This window comes from Oncorhynchus kisutch, linkage group LG6, assembly GCF_002021735.2.
Source record: "Oncorhynchus kisutch isolate 150728-3 linkage group LG6, Okis_V2, whole genome shotgun sequence".
In the NCBI taxonomy this organism is placed as follows: domain Eukaryota; kingdom Metazoa; phylum Chordata; class Actinopteri; order Salmoniformes; family Salmonidae; genus Oncorhynchus; species Oncorhynchus kisutch.
In genome coordinates, this window is record NC_034179.2 from 18,086,734 (window position 1) to 18,105,832 (window position 19,099).

At 49.5% G+C, this 19,099-nt stretch overlaps 1 protein-coding gene across 1 annotated transcript in view; it reads left to right on the top strand.

Moving 5' to 3' along the window:
* LOC109891717 (tetratricopeptide repeat protein 28) overlaps positions 1–19,099 on the top strand; it is a 129,632-nt gene that overhangs the window by 67,411 nt on the left and 43,122 nt on the right. Inside the window, 21 exon segments of the mRNA XM_031826327.1 lie at positions 1,425–1,621; positions 1,771–1,924; positions 2,477–2,648; positions 2,791–2,959; positions 3,086–3,246; positions 3,365–3,853; positions 5,277–5,484; positions 5,610–5,690; positions 6,150–6,275; positions 6,776–6,902; positions 7,043–7,152; positions 7,370–7,499; positions 7,643–7,888; positions 7,966–8,119; positions 10,641–10,763; positions 10,924–11,018; positions 11,021–11,061; positions 11,633–11,812; positions 12,040–12,234; positions 12,330–12,679; positions 12,799–13,046. Coding sequence (XP_031682187.1) covers positions 1,425–1,621; positions 1,771–1,924; positions 2,477–2,648; positions 2,791–2,959; positions 3,086–3,246; positions 3,365–3,853; positions 5,277–5,484; positions 5,610–5,690; positions 6,150–6,275; positions 6,776–6,902; positions 7,043–7,152; positions 7,370–7,499; positions 7,643–7,888; positions 7,966–8,119; positions 10,641–10,763; positions 10,924–11,018; positions 11,021–11,061; positions 11,633–11,812; positions 12,040–12,234; positions 12,330–12,679; positions 12,799–13,046 — 3,756 coding nt within the window.

Genomic DNA, 19,099 nt, shown 5'->3' on the forward strand with positions numbered 1-19,099 from the left:
GTGAAGAAGTTGACATCATCACCTGCAGCTTCATCTGTTTTTTGGGAGCTGCCGCATCCAAAATACCACACAAGGCACGTTGTTTTACAAATTGTTGTTGTGCTTCTCTCAGGTTTATTCGTTTGTCGTTAGCTAGACAGCTCATTAATAAAATGCCCAATGTGTTTTTGGCGTGCACTGTCCCAGACTGCTCACTCTTGAGCTGAGTTGAGGTCATTAGCTATTTAACTTGTTGTTGTCCTCAGCACCTAGCTAGCTCATTGAAAACATTCTAAAACGTTAAATAGTCCAATGATCTTTAAACTTACATTACGTGTAAGTGTGTTACAGGGGTCTACTTAGCAAACTTAATTCTGTGATTAGGGTTGTGGGGCATAATTAGGGCAGCGTTGTGTGTAAGCTATTTCATGTGTGAGTCAGGTATGTTTTAATATGTATCCCTCTCTCCCTTTTTAACACACTTGTACAGCACACAACACTGGTTCTTTCTCAATTCCATCACATTTTCTCTCCAGTTGTCCAGAGAGGATGACAGCCTGTCTCCTCCCCCTGGAGGATGATGACCTGTTATGTCCCATCTGCTGTGAGAACTTTACAGACTACTTTACAGTCAACCTCCACTGCAGCCACAGCTTCTGCAGAATCTGCCTGGAGGACACCTGCGAGACAGGCTCCAACACCCTAAACACACTCCGAGGGCCTACACACTTAGCCTCTACTGCCTTGAGTTTGCATGTGTGGAGTGTGTGCCTGAGCATGCAGGCCACAGTTTCTTTGGAGAAGGCTACTACCCAATAGAGGGAGGAGCACAGGACTCCACTGAAGGCCCTGCAGGATAAAATTGAAAATGTTATGGTACCCTTCCTTATACACCCTGCTAAGCACTTTGCCTCTTGTTACATCAGGGCTGTGTTCAGGATGAAAGAAAGTTTCTCCACTCAGAATGCCAAGCTAGCTTAGCCCATCTCATGCTCCATTCCATTTTCAACTGACCCTACAAACACACACACACACACATACAGGATCAGACGGAGAGACATCAGGGCCATGTATTAATGATCCATCTGCTGTCTCGACACCCCCTACCTCTCTCTCTCTCTTCCATATGTCTCTCCTCCACCTTTACTCCCTCTTTCATTCCTCCCTCCCTTGTCCTATTTGATGCAGATACTCTAACTCTGATACCCCCCCCCCCCCCCCCCCACACACACACACACACACACACTCGGACATGGGTGTATTCAGGGATGTGAACGTTTCAGATAGAAATGAACCAACATGATTCCACGTTCTGTCCTCCTGAACGTGCCCAGCGTCTGTGTCAGACGGTTGGCTGTGATCCTAATTGGTCATCCTCATGTCTGATCTCTAATCTCTGCTTAGCCGTCACTCACTTTGGCTCCAATGGACTGCCTCTCTCTCAGGTATAATCCATCAGATGAAGGGGGAGTACGATGCAGCGTTGAAGCTCCACAATGCCCACCTGTGTTTGGTCCAGGAGCTGGGGGACTATGCTGCTCAGGGCAGGGCCTATGGGAACATGGGCAATGCCTTCAACGCTCTGGGGATGTACGACCAGGCTGTGCGCTACCACCGGCAGGAGCTGCACATATCACTAGAGGTGAGGATATACACGTGAACATACATACACATGAACGAACACACACACAGAGAGCCCTGGGGATGTACGACCAGGCTGTACGGTATCATAGGCGTCAGATATCACCGAAGGCAGACACACCTGGTATTGACCTTTCTTTCCTCTCCCAGGTGAATGACCGGCCCTCCCAGGCCTCTACCCATGGTAACCTGGCTGTAGCCTATCAGGCTCTGGGCGCTCACGACCGTGCTCTCCAGCACTACCTGCACCACCTGACCATCGCACGTGAACTACGAGACACACAGAGCACGGCCAGGGCACTAGGTAACAGACAGACAGGTCACGACCAGGGCACTAGGTAACAGACAGAGCACGACCAGGACACTAGGTAACAGACAGACAGAGCACGACCAGGGCACCAGATAACAGACAGAGCACGGCCAGGGCTCTAGGTAACAGACAGACAGAGCACGACCAAGGCACTAGGTAACAGACAGACAGGTCACGACCAGGGCACTAGGTAACAGACAGACAGGTCACGACCAGGGCACTAGGTAACAGACAGACAGAGCACGACCAGGGCACTAGGTAGCAGACAGACAGAGCACGACCAGGGCACTAGGTAACAGACAGACAGAGCACGACCAGGGCACTAGGTAACAGACAGACAGAGCACGACCAGGGCATTAGGTAACAGACAGACAGAGCACGACCAGGGCATTAGGTAACAGACAGACAGAGCACGACCAGGGCACTAGGTAACAGACAGACAGAGCACGACCAGGGCACTAGGTAACACAGACGGGGTCAAACCAACAAATGAAGAATTGAAATATACTTTATTGATTCCTAAAGGTAAAGTGTGTGTGTGTGTAGGTAACCTGGGTAACTTCCACTGCTGTAGAGGGGAGTATGTCCAGGCGGTTCCCTACTACCAGCAGTACCTGACCCTGTCACCCCAGCTACAGGACCTGGAGGAAGAGGGCAAGGTCTGCCACAACCTGGCCTACACACACTACTGCCTGGGACAGTACAGAGAGGCCGTCAGGTAGCAGACACACTCCATCCATCTGTATGTATAATAATAGCTCTTAAAGATTGTCCTGACCTCTCCAACTAAATACAGAAAGTTGTCGACTTTGAAAAGGAAATGAGGAAGGAAACACACCTTTTCTTCTTTCTCCTAACAGGTATTATGAACAGGACCTGGCCCTGGCTAAAGACCTGGGGGATAAGTTGTCCCAGGCTAAAGCCTACTGTAACCTGGGTCTGGCCTACAAAGCCCTGGGGGAATACAACAAGGCTGAGGACTGTCAGAGATACCTGCTGTCCCTGGCTCAGGCTCTCAACAACACACAGGTGCAGATAGTAACTAGCACAACTGGTATTGGTGGAATGGGTCGTTAAGGGGTCAGCATGTGTGCTGGAGGGGACTTGGCAGGGGTGGTGAGATTCTACATTAACACAATGTGCGTGTGTGTCCAGGCTGTGTTCCGTGCCCTGGGGAACCTGGGGGATGTGTGTGTGTGTCGGGTTGACGTGGCCGGGGCGGTGAGGTTCTACCAGCAGCAGCTCACCCTGGCTCAGGAGGTCAAAGGCCACAAAATGGAGGCCGACGCATACTCAGCGCTAGGCTCCGCCCACAGGTAGACTCCTAATCCAGTTAGGATTTAAATTTGTATTTTATTTATAAACTTCCCGTATATTTTCAGATAATATTGACTGAGAAGTAATAGTGGTTTTCTCCCTTCTTCCCTCCCCCAGACTCCTCCGTCAGTACGACCTGGCGCTGTCCTTCCACCAGCAGGAGCTGTCTGCCCGCACCGCTCTAGACGACCAACAGGGGCAGTGTGGTGCTCTGGGCCGCCTGGCAGCCGTCCACATGGCCCTGACGGACTACGCCACAGCCTTCCAGTGCTACCAGGCCCAGCTCACCCTGGCACAGGGCCTCAGAGACGCCCGCGTGGAGGCACAGGTCCAGGGCAACATGGGCATCGCCAAGATGAACATGGGCGTCCTGGAGGAGGCCATTGGGTATTTTGAGCAGCAGTTGGCCATGCTGGAGCAGCTGAGTGGGGCTGAGTGTGTGCTGGACAGAGGCAGGGCCTACGGGAACCTAGCAGACTGTTATGACTCTCTGGGTGACTTTGAGGAAGCTATAAAGTACAGTGAGATGTTTCTAACCGTGGCTCAGAGTCTCAACCATGTTCAGGACCAAGAGAGAGCCTACAGGGGACTGGGCAACGCACACAGGTAAGGGCTGAGACACTCTCTCTGTCTGTCTCTTTATCTCTCTGTCTGTCTCTTTATCTCTCTGTATGTCTCGTTAGATCTGTCTCTCTTTTACCCCCCCTCCATCTCTCTCAATATTATCCTATTTCTTTCTCGCTCACCCTCCTCTGTCTTTATATCTCTCTCTCTCACCCTCCTCTGTCTTTATATATATCTCTCTCACCCTCCTCTGTCTTTATATCTCTCTCTCACCCTCCTCTGTCTTTATATATCTCTCTCTCACCCTCCTCTGTCTTTATATATCTCTCTCTCACCCTCCTCTGTCTTTATATCTCTCTCACCCTCCTCTGTCTTTCTATCTCTCTCTCTCACCCTCCTCTGTCTTTATATCTCTCTCACCCTCCTCTGTCTTTATATCTCTCTCTCACCCTCCTCTGTCTTTATATCTCTCTCTCACCCTCCTCTGTCTTTATATCTCTCTCTCTCACCCTCCTCTGTCTTTATATCTCTCTCACCCTCCTCTATCTTTATATCTCTCTCTCACCATCCTCTGTCTTTATATCTCTCTCTCACCCTCCTCTGTCTTTATATCTCTCTCTCTCTCACCCTCCTCTGTCTTTATATCTCTCTCTCTCACCCTCCTCTGTCTTTACATCTCTCTCTCTCACCCTCCTCTGTCTTTATATCTCTCTCTCACCCTCCTCTGTCTTTATATCTCTCTCACCCTCCTCTGTCTTTATATCTCTCTCTCACCCTCCTCTGTCTTTATATCTCTCTCTCTCACCCTCCTCTGTCTTTATATCTCTCTCTCACCCTCCTCTGTCTTTATATATCTCTCTCACCCTCCGCTGTCTTTATATCTCTCTCTCACCCTCCTCTGTCTTTATATCTCTCTCTCTCACCCTCCTCTGTCTTTATATCTCTCTCTCACACCCTCCTCTGTCTTTATATATCTCTCTCACCCTCCTCTGTCTTTATATCTCTCTCACCCTCCTCTGTCTTTATATATCTCTCTCACCCTCCTCTCTCTGCTTCTCTGCTGGTCCCTGGTGAGGGAATGACAGAGTGATGATAGGACAAGTCACGTACAGTAGTTAGCCAGATAAAGTCACAGGTCAGTGTTAGTTTGCAGACACGGCCTCTTTTACATTTCCTCCCCCAAGGATATCACGTATTATATCTCATACTAGCTAAATTAACATGTCCTGTGGTTATTGCCCAATTTGTTTTCTTGTTTGCCTTCTTAAGTTGCCCATATATCTCTCTGGGAAACTAGATGCCTTTTGATGTTTGGATTTTATGTTGTGACTCATGAAATCCATTTATGTAAATAATTGGTAGGGCTCGTTCTGAATGCAATAGTGACTCATATGCAGCAAGCAGCAGGTCTACATTAGCAACTGTGAAAAGGGAAATGGGGGTAAACAAAAACAACTCCTCTCAGATCTCTAGGTAGTCTCCAGCAGGCTTTGGTTTGTTTTGAGAAGAGACTGGTGGTGGCCCATGAGCTGGGTGGATCAGGAGGCGGATCAGGAGGAGGGGGGAAGGCCCAGGCCTATGGGGAGCTGGGAGACCTACACAGCCAGCTGGGAAATTATGAGCAAGCCCTGTCCTGCCTGGAGCATCAGCTCAACATCGCCTGCACCTCAGGGGTAAGACTTCTACCTCCAATCAATGAATGACAGTCAGGGAAGGAGGGGTGACTAACCTTTGGCAGTTACCTGTATTTTATTAATCTATATGCTATCACTATTTATTCTAAACCTGTTCCTCCCAGGACCGAGCACTAGAGGGCGAAGCGAGCGCGGCGCTGGGTGCAGTGTACCAGCTGATGGGAGAGAACGAGGCAGCTCTGCAGGTTGGTGCTGTTATATTCCCCATGCAGTGTTCTACTGTCTGCCTGTCTGTGTCCATCAATCTCTATTATATTCCCCATGCAGTGTTCTACTGTCTGCCTGTCTGTGTCCATCAATCTCTATTATATTCCCCATGCAGTGTTCTACTGTCTGCCTGTCTGTGTCCATCAATCTCTATTATATTCCCCATGCAGTGTTCTACTGTCTGCCTGTCTGTGTCCATCAATCTCTATTATATTCCCCATGCAGTGTTCTACTGTCTGCCTGTCTGTGTCCATCAATCTCTATTATATTCCCCATGCAGTGTTCTACTGTCTGCCTGTCTGTGTCCATCAATCTCTATTATATTCCCCATGCAGTGTTCTACTGTCTGCCTGTCTGTGTCCATCAATCTCTATTATATTCCCCATGCAGTGTTCTACTGTCTGCCTGTCTGTGTCCATCAATCTCTCTCTCTCTAGTGGCACCAGAGCGCATTAGAGATTGCGGAGGAGACTGGAAGTGGGAGGAGTCAGGGAATGGCCTATGGGAACATGGGACTGACTTATGAGGCGCTGGGAAACTACGAAAAGGCTGTGGACTGTCAGGTAAACACACACTATCACACTATCACATACACTCTCACACTATCACATACACTATCACACTATCACACACACACTGTCTCACACACTATCACACTATCACACACACTATCACACTATCACACACACTTTCACACACACTATCCCACTATCACACACACTATCACACACACTATCCCACTATCACACACACTATCACACACACTATCCCACTATCACACACACTTTCACACACACTATCCCACTATCCCACTTTCCCACTATCATACTATCACACACACTATCACACTATCCCACTATCACACTTTCCCACTATCACACTTTCCCACTATCACACACACTATCACACTATCCCACTATCACACACACTATCACACTTTCCCACTATCACACACGCTATCCCACTATCCCACTATCACACTTTCCCACTATCACACTATAGTCGTGTTCTGTCATGTAGACGGTTTGAGACTTGACCTTTCTGTCTCTTGTGATGTCATCAGGAGCAGCACCTGAGTGTGGCGGCGCAGAATAATGACCTCACAGCCAAGACACTGGCATATGGCAGCCTGGGGAGGACACACCATGCGCTACAGAACTACACACAGGCTGTCATGTACCTGCAAGAAGGTGAGAGGAGAGAGAGACAACGAGAGAGAGAGAGTGAATGAATGAAGACATGGTTTTTGGAGAAAGAAGGAGGAGAGGGTGATTTAATGATGTTTTGAGACTCCCTCTTTCTCTCACTCTCTCTTCTGTCTCTCTCTCAGGTCTGCGTCTAGCGGAGCAGTGTGGGAGGAGAGAGGAGGAGGCTAAGATCCGTCACCGTCTGGGCCTGTCACTGTGGGCCAGCAGCAACCTGGAAGAGGCCCAGCACCAGGTATCAACATCGTTTCAGAATTGAGCTTCTCTTCAGTCCTGCTGACACATGCTGGTGGACTATGGAACTGCAGTCTCTGATTCTAGAGATTTGAGATTACCTGTATTGAAAATAATAACTAATTGCGTGTATATCGTGATAGGGGTGCGGCATGGATATGTATTCAGGCGTGAATGCGTGTGTGATGTAGCTGTGTATTCTCTTTCTCTCTCTCCAGCTGTACCGAGCGTCTGCGTTGTTTGAGTCGATTCGTCACGAGGCCCAGCTCAGCTCAGACTACAGACTGTCTCTGTTCGACTTGCAGACGTCATCATACCAGGCTCTCCAGAGGGTCCTCGTCAGCCTGGGTAACACTTTTCTTCCTGTTCTATCTCTCTTGTTATCCATCTCCTTCCCTTTCTCTATGTATCTCTCTTTCTTTCACTCTTTCTCTACTTGTTCACTTTCTCTTCTCATCCCTCTGTTCATCCCTTTCTCCTCTCCTACCCAGGTCATTATGACGAGGCCCTAGCAGTGGCAGAGCGGGGTCGGACCCGGGCCTTCGCTGACCTCCTGGTGGAGCGACAGCAAGGTCACCAACCCCTGACCTCTGACCCTTATACCCCGACCCCTGACCCTTACTCCCCGGTAACCATAGAACACATCCTGGATACGGTCAACAGTCAGAAGTCACTGGTGCTGTACTTCTCTCTGGCTGCAGGGTACCTCTACAGCTGGCTACTGGCACCAGGCACAGGTAGGTACATACACACACAGATCTACACGTGTTCACACACACCTCTAATCCCTAACCCTGTGTTGTGTTGTGTGCAGGTATAGTGAAGTTCCATGAGGTGTACCTGGGTGAGGGAGGAGCCGAGCTGCAGGCCGCAGAGATCCAGGGGGGAGGAGTTAGTGGCTGTCAGACTCTGGAGCAGCACATCACTGCAGCTAGAGAGGCTCTGGGAGTTGACACCTACTACAGCAGGTGTGTGTGTTTGTGTGTATGTGTGTCTTGCACTTGCTATGGTCTCTGCTTTATTAAAAGATTGTTTAGTGCTTCACTGAGAGACTGTAGGCTCTCTTTATCACTTGGCTCGGGACCCTGTCCCTCCCTCGCTCCCTCTCTATCTCTGTATAATGGGATATTCAGAGGTGACATATTTCACCCTTCCAAGTGATAATGGGAGCTCGCAGCCTCTCTCTTTCTCACACACACACTCACTGTACACTCACTCACACACACACACTCACTGTACACTCACTCACACACACACTCACTGTACACTCACTCACACACACACACTCACTGTACACTCACTCACTCACACACACACTCACTGTACACTCACTCACTCACACATACACACTCACTGTACACTAACTCACTCACACACACACACTCACTGTACACTCACTCACACACACACTCACTCACTGTACACTCACTCACACACACACTCACTGTACACTCACTCACACACACACTCACTGTACACTCACTGTACACTCACTCACTCACACACACACTCACTGTACACTCACACACACATACACACTCACTGTACACTCACTCACTCACACACACTCACTGTACACTCACTCACTCACACACACACTCACTGTACACTCACTCACACACACACTCACTGTACACTCACACACACACTCACTGTACACTCACACACACACTCACTGTACACTCACACACACACTCACTGTACACTCACTCACAAACACATGCACACACCCTGTACACTCACTCACACACACACGCACACCCGCACACACACACACTCACTGTACACTCACTCACACACACACTTACTGTACACTCACACACACACTCACTGTACACTCACACACACACTCACTGTACACTCACACACACACTCACTGTACACTCACTCACAAACACACGCACGCACACACACTGTACACTCACTCACACACACACGCACACCCGCACACACACTGTACACTCACTCACACACACACTCACTGTACACTCACTCACACGCACACACAATGCACACTGGTAGTCCATCAGTGAAGTGCTTTTAATAAAGTAGAGAGAGAGACTATCACACCTCGGAGAGCAGTACAGTTGAATACAGCACTGCAGGCTACTACTGTGTAATGTGTTGTGTCAGCAAATGTTATCTCTCACACATTGTTCTCCTGTCCTCACTGACAACCACTGCAGTTGATTTATTTCACGTTTATTTAACCAGGTACAGTGAGGGAAACATTGTTTTGATCCCCTGCTGATTTTGTACGTTTGCCCACTGACAAAGAAATGATCAGTCTATAATTTTAATGATAGGTTTATTTGAACAGTGAGAGACAGAATAACAACAAAAAAATCCAGAAAAACACATGTTGGCCTGTGTCTCCAGGAAAAACATCAGGGCCAGACTGATATTCTGCAAAAGGTACAGGGATTGGACTGCTGAGGACTGGGGTAAAGTCATTTTCTCTGATGAATCCCCTTTCTGATTGTTTGGGGCATCCGGAAAAAAGCTTGTCTGGAGAAGACAAGATGAGCGCTACCATCAGTCCTGTGTCATGCCAACAGTAAAGCATCCTGAGCCCATTCATGTGAGGGGTTGCTTCTCAGCCAAGGGAGTGGGCACACTCACTATTTGCCTAAGAACACAGCCATGAATAAAGAATGGTACCAACACATCCTCCGAGAGCAACTTCTCCCAACCATCCAGGAACAGTTTGGTGACGAACAATGCCTTTTCCAGCATGATGAAGCACCTTGCCATCAGGCAAAAGTGATAACTAAGTGGTTCGGGGAACAAAACATTGATATTTTGGGTCCATGGCCAGGAAACTCCCCAGACCTTAATCCCATTGAGAACTTGTGGTCAATCCTCAAGAGGCAGGTGGACAAACAAAAACCCACAAATTCTGACAAACTCCAAGCATTGATTATGCAAGAATGGGCTGCCATCAGTCAGGATGTGGCCCAGAAGTTAATTGACAGCATGCCAGGGCGGATTGCAGAGGTCTTGAAAAAGAAGTGTCAACACTGCAAATATTGACTCTTTACATCAACTTCGTGTAATTGTCAATAAAAGCCTTTGCCACTTATGAAATGTTTGTAATTATACTTCAGTATTCCATAGTAACATCTGACAAAAATATCTAAAGACACTGAGGCAGCAGACTTTGTGAAAATGAATAGTTGTGTAATTCTCCAAACTTTTGGCCACGACTGTAGATGTGCAGAAGATGAATGTGCAAGTAGAGATACTGGGGTGCAAAGGAGCAAGATAAATAAATAAATGCATTATGGGGATGAGGTAGTTGGATGGACTATTTTACAGATGGGCTATGTACAGGTGCAGCGATCTGTGAGCTGCTCTGATAACTGTTACTTAAAGCTAGTGAGGGAGATATGAGTCTCCAGCAGTACTGTTGCCCCAGCCATCAGCACCTTACTGTGTGTGTGTGTGTGTGTGTGTGTGTGTGTGTGTGTGTGTGTGTGTGTGTACCAGCAGTGAGACGGAGAATGAAGCAGGTGATCTGTTAGAACAACAGCTTGAGGAACGACTGACCTCAGCCAGCGACCCCACTGACTGCCTACACAGTCAGGTGTCCAGAAACAACGTCTTCAGCAGGTGTGTGTTCTGCAGAGAGTTAATGTTGACTCAAATTTTAATTAAAATAAAGTGTGATATTTTATATGGAAAGTTTCATTCTGTATGTTCCTATGCAATATCTACTGGTGCAGACAGCACCAGTTGTTAAACCACAAGCATCATTTCTGTATTTCTACAGAAGTGGTCAGAGTTTGTCCAGTCTGGTCAGTTCTACAGTGTCTCCAGTGAGAGAGACCTCTCTACTCTGTAGACCCGCCCCCCTCACCAAACCCCCCTACGAGCCCTTCACCACCTGCTCATTGCACCTATGGAGGAGGTAAGATAGTGTGGGTGTGTTTAACCTAATGACACTAATTTTACCATTTGATAGAGATCAAATTACATCTATCTGTCTACTCATTATTTCACCCCCTCTCTCTGACTCTCTCTCTCTCTGCCTCCCTCTCACTCTGCCTCTCTCTCACTGCCTCCCTCTCACTCTGCCTCTCTCTCACTGCCTCTCTCTCTCTCTGCCCCTCTCTCTCTCTCTCTCTCTCTCTCTCTCTCTATCTCTGCCTCCCTCTCACTCTCTCTCTGCCTCCCTCTCTCTCTCTCTCTCTGCCTCACTCTCTCTCTCTCTCTGCCTCTCTCTCTCTCTCTCTGCCTCCCTCTCACTCTCTCTCTGCCCCTCTCTCTCTCTCTCTCTCTCTCTCTCTCTCTGTCCCTCTCTCTCTCTCTCTCTCTCTCTCTCTGTCCCTCTCTCTCTCTCCCTCTCTCTCTCTCTCTCTCTCTCTCTCTCTCGCTGCCTCCCTCTCTCTCTCTCTCTCTCGCTGCCTCCCTCTCTCTCTCTCTGCCCCTCTCTCTCTCTCTCTGCCTCCCTCTCTCTCTGCCCCTCTCTCTCTCTCTAGGTGCTGATGCCTGGCAGTGGTGCAGTTGGCAGACACAGACAGTTGGTGTTGGTGTTAGAGGGAGAGCTGTACCTGGTTCCCTTCGCTCTGCTCAAAGGTAGCTCTTCTAATGAGTACCTGTATGAGAGGTTCAACCTTCTAGCTGTCCCATCTATAGGGAGCCTGGGGGCTGCAGCCAAGGTGGGTGTATAGCACACACACACACACACACACACAGACAGGGAAACACACACAGAGACACTCAAATACCCCCCCCCCCCCCACACACACACAGAGACGCACTATACAATACAACAGCACAACCTACACAATTCAATATACTGATGGCATACAGTATTAACCATTTTTGTCATTGACTGTGTTTGACTGGCTGATCATTTAAACACACTTCCTCCTCTCTGCCCCAGTCCCACCCTCGTCACAGAGCTCCTTTCCTCTACAGCGGTGGGGGTTCTATGACCGCAGTAGTGGGGGCTCCACGCCTGCCCTCCAGGGTGATGGAGCGTTGGCTGTGGGGGCCGCTGCCCTCTGCCCACGACGAGGCCCTCCGCCTGGGGGAACTGCTGGGTTGCCAGCCCCTCACTGGTACACAGGCCACCAAGGTATAAAAAAAAAGTGTGTGTGTGTGTGTTTTGCTCCCACTGTGACTTATTGAGACGCACAATCAGACAACATTCTCCTCACTTCTCTTCTCTAGGAGCGTGTGCTAGCAGCCATGAGCCAGGCAGAGTGTGTTCACTTTGCTACTCATGTCTCCTGGAAGCTGGCGGCCCTGGTTCTCTCCCCCAGCCAGGATCCAGGGGTAGGCTCAGAAACACGGCCCAAGGAGAGTGCACCATGTGGGGGATCACTTTTACGTGAGAGTGGGGATGTGGGAGCAAGTACTGAGCTACGGGAGGAGAGGAGTGAGGATGGAGGAAGTGTGTGTGACACAGAGAGTGTGTGTGACGCAGAGAGTGTGTGTGACAGTCCACCGCTACAGGACTTTCTGCTCACTGCGGCCGACATACTGGACCTGAGACTGCCTGTGAAACTGGTGGTTCTGGGGTAGGGACACATACATACACACACACACACACACAGATGCCAAATGTTCAATCAAGCAGTTTTAGTTTGTTTAAAACTGTATGTCTACGTTTATTATCTTGTTATCTCTCCTCTCTCAGGTCGTACCAGGAGTGTGTCAGCAGAGTGACCTCAGACGGTGTGGTGGGGCTGTCCCGTGCCTTCCTGACAGCGGGTGTGCAGTGTGTGTGTGTGTCGCTGTGGCCCGTTCCCATGGCAGCATCCAAGGTGTTCACGCACAGCTTCTACACGGCACTACTGAACGGGACCAAGGCCAGTGCAGCTCTCTCTGAGGCCATGAAGACTCTACAGAGCAGCACACATTTCTCACACCCGTCTAACTGGGCGGGTTAGTACACACACACACACACCCGTCTAACTGGGCGGGTTAGTACACACACACACACCCGTCTAACTGGGCGAGTTAGTACACACACACACACCCGTCTAACTGGGCCGGTTAGTACACACACACGTCTAACTGAGCGGGTTAGTACACACACACACACACACACTTCTAACTGGGCAGGTTAGTACACACACACACCCTTCTAACTGGACAGGTTAGTACACACACCCGTCTAACTGGACAGGTTAGTACACACACACACCCTTCTAACTGGGCAGGTTAGTACACACACCCTTCTAACTGGGCGGGTTAGTACACACACCCTTCTAACTGGGCTGGTTAGTACACACACACACCCTTCTAACTGGGCAGGTTAGTACACACACACACCCTTCTAACTGGACAGGTTAGTACACACACACATCCGACTAACTGGGCAGGTTAGTACACACACACACCCTTCTAACTGGGCAGGTTAGTACACACACCCTTCTAACTGGGCTGGTTAGTACACACACACACCCTTCTAACTGGGCGGGTTAGTACACACACACACCCTTCTAACTGGGCGGGTTAGTACACACACACACCCTTCTAACTGGGCGGGTTAGTACACACACACACCCTTCTAACTGGGCGGGTTAGTACACACACACACCCTTCTAACTGGGCGGGTTAGTACACACACACACCGTTCTAACTGAGCGGGTTAGTACACACACCCTTCTAACTGGACAGGTTAGTACACACACACACCCTTCTAACTGGGCGGGTTAGTACACACACCCTTCTAACTGGACAGGTTAGTACACACACACACCCTTCTAACTGGACAGGTTAGTACACACACACTTCTAACTGGACAGGTTAGTACACACAGACACCCTTCTAACTGGACAGGTTAGTACACACACACACCCTTCTAACTGGACAGGTTAGTACACACACACACCCTTCTAACTGGGCGGGTTAGTACACACACACACCCTTCTAACTGGGCGGGTTAGTACACACACCCTTCTAACTGGGCGGGTTAGTACACACACACACCCTTCTAACTGGGCGGGTTAGTACACACACACACCCTTCTAACTGGGCGGGTTAGTACACACACCCTTCTAACTGGGCGGGTTAGTACACACACCCTTCTAACTAGACAGGTTAGTACACACACACACCCTTCTAACTGGACAGGTTAGTACACACACACACCCTTCTAACTGAGCGGGTTAGTACACACACCCGTCTAACTGGGCAGGTTAGTACACACACACACCCTTCTAACTGGGCGGGTTAGTACACACACACACCCTTCTAACTGGGCGGGTTAGTACACACACCCTTCTAACTGGGCGGGTTAGTACACACACCCTTCTAACTGGGCGGGTTAGTACACACACCCTTCTAACTAGACAGGTTAGTACACACACACACCCTTCTAACTGGACAGGTTAGTACACACACACACCCTTCTAACTGAGCGGGTTAGTACACACACCCGTCTAACTGGGCAGGTTAGTACACACACACACCCTTCTAACTGGGCGGGTTAGTACACACACACACCCTTCTAACTGGGCGGGTTAGTACACACACCCTTCTAACTGGGAGGGTTAGTACACACACCCTTCTAACTAGACAGGTTAGTACACACACACACCCTTCTAACTGGACAGGTTAGTACACACACACACCCTTCTAACTGGGCAGGTTAGTACACACACACACCCTTCTAACTGGGCAGGTTAGTACACACACACACACCCTTCTAACTGGGCGGGTTAGTACACACACCCTTCTAACTGGGCGGGTTAGTACACACACCCTTCTAACTGGACAGGTTAGTACACACACACACCCTTCTAACTGGGCAGGTTAGTACACACACACACACTTCTAACTGGGCGGGTTAGTACACACACCCTTCTAACTGGACAGGTTAGTACACACACCCTTCTAACTGGACAGGTTAGTACACACACCCTTCTAACTGGGCGGGTTAGTACACACACACACACTTCTAACTGGGCGGGTTAGTACACACACCCTTCTAACTGGACAGGTTAGTACACACACCCTTCTAACTGGACAGGTTAGTACACACACCCTTCTAACTGGGCGGGTTAGTACACACACACACCCTTCTAACTGGGCAGGTTAGTACACACACACACCCTTCTAACTGGGCGGGTTAGTACACACACACACCCTTCTAACTGGGCGGGTTAGTACACACACCCTTCTAACTGGGCGGGTTAGTACACACACCCTTCTAACTAGACAGGTTAGTACACACACACACCCTTCTAACTGGACAGGTTAGTACACACACACACCCTTCTAACTGGGCAGGTTAGTACACACACACACCCTTCTAACTGGGCAGGTTAGTACACACACACACACCCTTCTAACTGGGCGGGTTAGTACACACACCCTTCTAACTGGGCGGGTTAGTACACACACCCTTCTAACTGGACAGGTTAGTACACACACACACCCTTCTAACTGGGCAGGTTAGTACACACACACACACTTCTAACTGGGCGGGTTAGTACACACACCCTTCTAACTGGACAGGTTAGTACACACACCCTTCTAACTGGACAGGTTAGTACACACACCCTTCTAACTGGGCGGGTTAGTACACACACACACACTTCTAACTGGGCGGGTTAGTACACACACCCTTCTAACTGGACAGGTTAGTACACACACCCTTCTAACTGGACAGGTTAGTACACACACCCTTCTAACTGGGCGGGTTAGTACACACACACACCCTTCTAACTGGGCGGGTTAGTACACACACACACCCTTCTAACTGGGCGGGTTAGTACACACACACACCCTTCTAACTGGGCGGGTTAGTACACACACCCTTCTAACTGGGCGGGTTAGTACACACACCCTTCTAACTAGACAGGTTAGTACACACACACACCCTTCTAACTGGACAGGTTAGTACACACACACACCCTTCTAACTGAGCGGGTTAGTACACACACCCGTCTAACTGGGCAGGTTAGTACACACACACACCCTTCTAACTGGGCGGGTTAGTACACACACACACCCTTCTAAACGAGCGGGTTAGTACACACACCCTTCTAACTGGGCAGGTTAGTACACACACACACCCTTCTAACTGTTCGGGTTAGTACACACACACACCCTTCTAACTGGACAGGTTAGTACACACACCCTTCTAACTGGGCGGCTTAGTACACACACACCCTTCTAACTGAGCAGGTTAGTACACACACCCTTCTAACTGAGCGGGTTAGTACACACACCCTTCTAACTGGGCAGGTTAGTACACACACACACACTTCTAACTGGGCGGGTTAGTACACACACCCTTCTAACTGGACAGGTTAGTACACACACCCTTCTAACTGGGCGGGTTAGTACACACACACACCCTTCTAACTGGGCGGGTTAGTACACACACACACCCTTCTAACTGGGCGGGTTAGCACACACACCCTTCTAACTGGGCGGGTTAGTACACACACCCTTCTAACTAGACAGGTTAGTACACACACACACCCTTCTAACTGGACAGGTTAGTACACACACACACCCTTCTAACTGGGCGGGTTAGTACACACACACACCCTTCTAACTGGGCGGGTTAGTACACACACCCTTCTAACTGGACAGGTTAGTACACACACCCTTCTAACTGGACAGGTTAGTACACACACCCTTCTAACTGGGCGGGTTAGTACACACACACACCCGTCTAACTGGACAGGTTAGTACACACACACACCCGTCTAACTGGGTGGGTTAGTACACACACACCCTTCTAACTGAGCGGGTTAGTACACATACCAGTCTAACTGGACAGGTTAGTACACACACACACACCCTTCTAACTGGGCAGGTTAGTACACACACACACACCCTTCTAACTGAGCGGGTTAGTACACACACCCGTCTAACTGGACAGGTTAGTACACACACACACACCCTTCTAACCGGGCGGGTTAGTACACACACACACACCCTTCTAACTGGGTGGGTTAGTACACACACCCTTCTAACTGGACAGGTTAGTACACACACACACCCTTCTAACTGGGCGGGTTAGTACACACACACACCCTTCTAACTGAGCGGGTTAGTACACACACCCGTCTAACTGGGCAGGTTAGTACACACACACACCCTTCTAACTGGGCGGGTTAGTACACACACCCTTCTAAACGAGCGGGTTAGTACACACACCCTTCTAACTGGGCAGGTTAGTACACACACACACCGTTCTAACTGGGCGGGTTAGTACACACACACACCCTTCTAACTGGGCGGGTTAGTACACACACCCTTCTAACTGGGCGGGTTAGTACACACACCCTTCTAACTAGACAGGTTAGTACACACACACACCCTTCTAACTGGACAGGTTAGTACACACACACACCCTTCTAACTGGGCAGGTTAGTACACACACACACCCTTCTAACTGGGCAGGTTAGTACACACACACACACCCTTCTAACTGGGCGGGTTAGTACACACACCCTTCTAACTGGGCGGGTTAGTACACACACCCTTCTAACTGGACAGGTTAGTACACACACACACCCTTCTAACTGGGCAGGTTAGTACACACACACACACTTCTAACTGGGCGGGTTAGTACACACACCCTTCTAACTGGACAGGTTAGTACACACACCCTTCTAACTGGACAGGTTAGTACACACACCCTTCTAACTGGGCGGGTTAGTACACACACCCTTCTAACTGGGCGGGTTAGTACACACACACACCCTTCTAACTGGGCGGGTTAGTACACACACCCTTCTAACTGGGCGGGTTAGTACACACACACACCCTTCTAACTGGGCGGGTTAGTACACACACACACCCTTCTAACTGGGCGGGTTAGTACACACACCCTTCTAACTGGGCGGGTTAGTACACACAACCTTCTAACTAGACAGGTTAGTACACACACACACCCTTCTAACTGGACAGGTTAGTACACACACACACCCTTCTAACTGAGCAGGTTAGTACACACACCCGTCTAACTGGGCAGGTTAGTACACACACACACCCTTCTAACTGGGCGGGTTAGTACACACACACACCCTTCTAAACGAGCGGGTTAGTACACACACCCTTCTAACTGGGCAGGTTAGTACACACACACACCCTTCTAACTGTTCGGGTTAGTACACACACACACCCTTCTAACTGGACAGGTTAGTACACACACCCTTCTAACTGGGCGGCTTAGTACACACACACCCTTCTAACTGAGCGGGTTAGTACACACACCCTTCTAACTGAGCGGGTTAGTACACACACCCTTCTAACTGGGCAGGTTAGTACACACACACACACTTCTAACTGGGCGGGTTAGTACACACACCCTTCTAACTGGACAGGTTAGTACACACACCCTTCTAACTGGACAGGTTAGTACACACACCCTTCTAACTGGGCGGGTTAGTACACACACACACCCTTCTAACTGGGCGGGTTAGTACACACACACACCCTTCTAACTGGGCGGGTTAGTACACACACCCTTCTAACTGGGCGGGTTAGTACACACACCCTTCTAACTAGACAGGTTAGTACACACACACACCCTTCTAACTGGACAGGTTAGTACACACACACACCCTTCTAACTGGGCGGGTTAGTACACACACACACCCTTCTAACTGGGCGGGTTAGTACACACACCCTTCTAACTGGACAGGTTAGTACACACACACTTCTAACTGGACAGGTTAGTACACACACCCTTCTAACTGGGCGGGTTAGTACACACACATACCCGTCTAACTGGACAGGTTAGTACACACACACACCCGTCTAACTGGGTGGGTTAGTACACACACACCCTTCTAACTGAGCGGGTTAGTACACATACCAGTCTAACTGGACAGGTTAGTACACACACACACACCCTTCTAACTGGGCAGGTTAGTACACACACACACACCCTTCTAACTGAGCGGGTTAGTACACACACCCGTCTAACTGGACAGGTTAGTACACACACACACACCCTTCTAACCGGG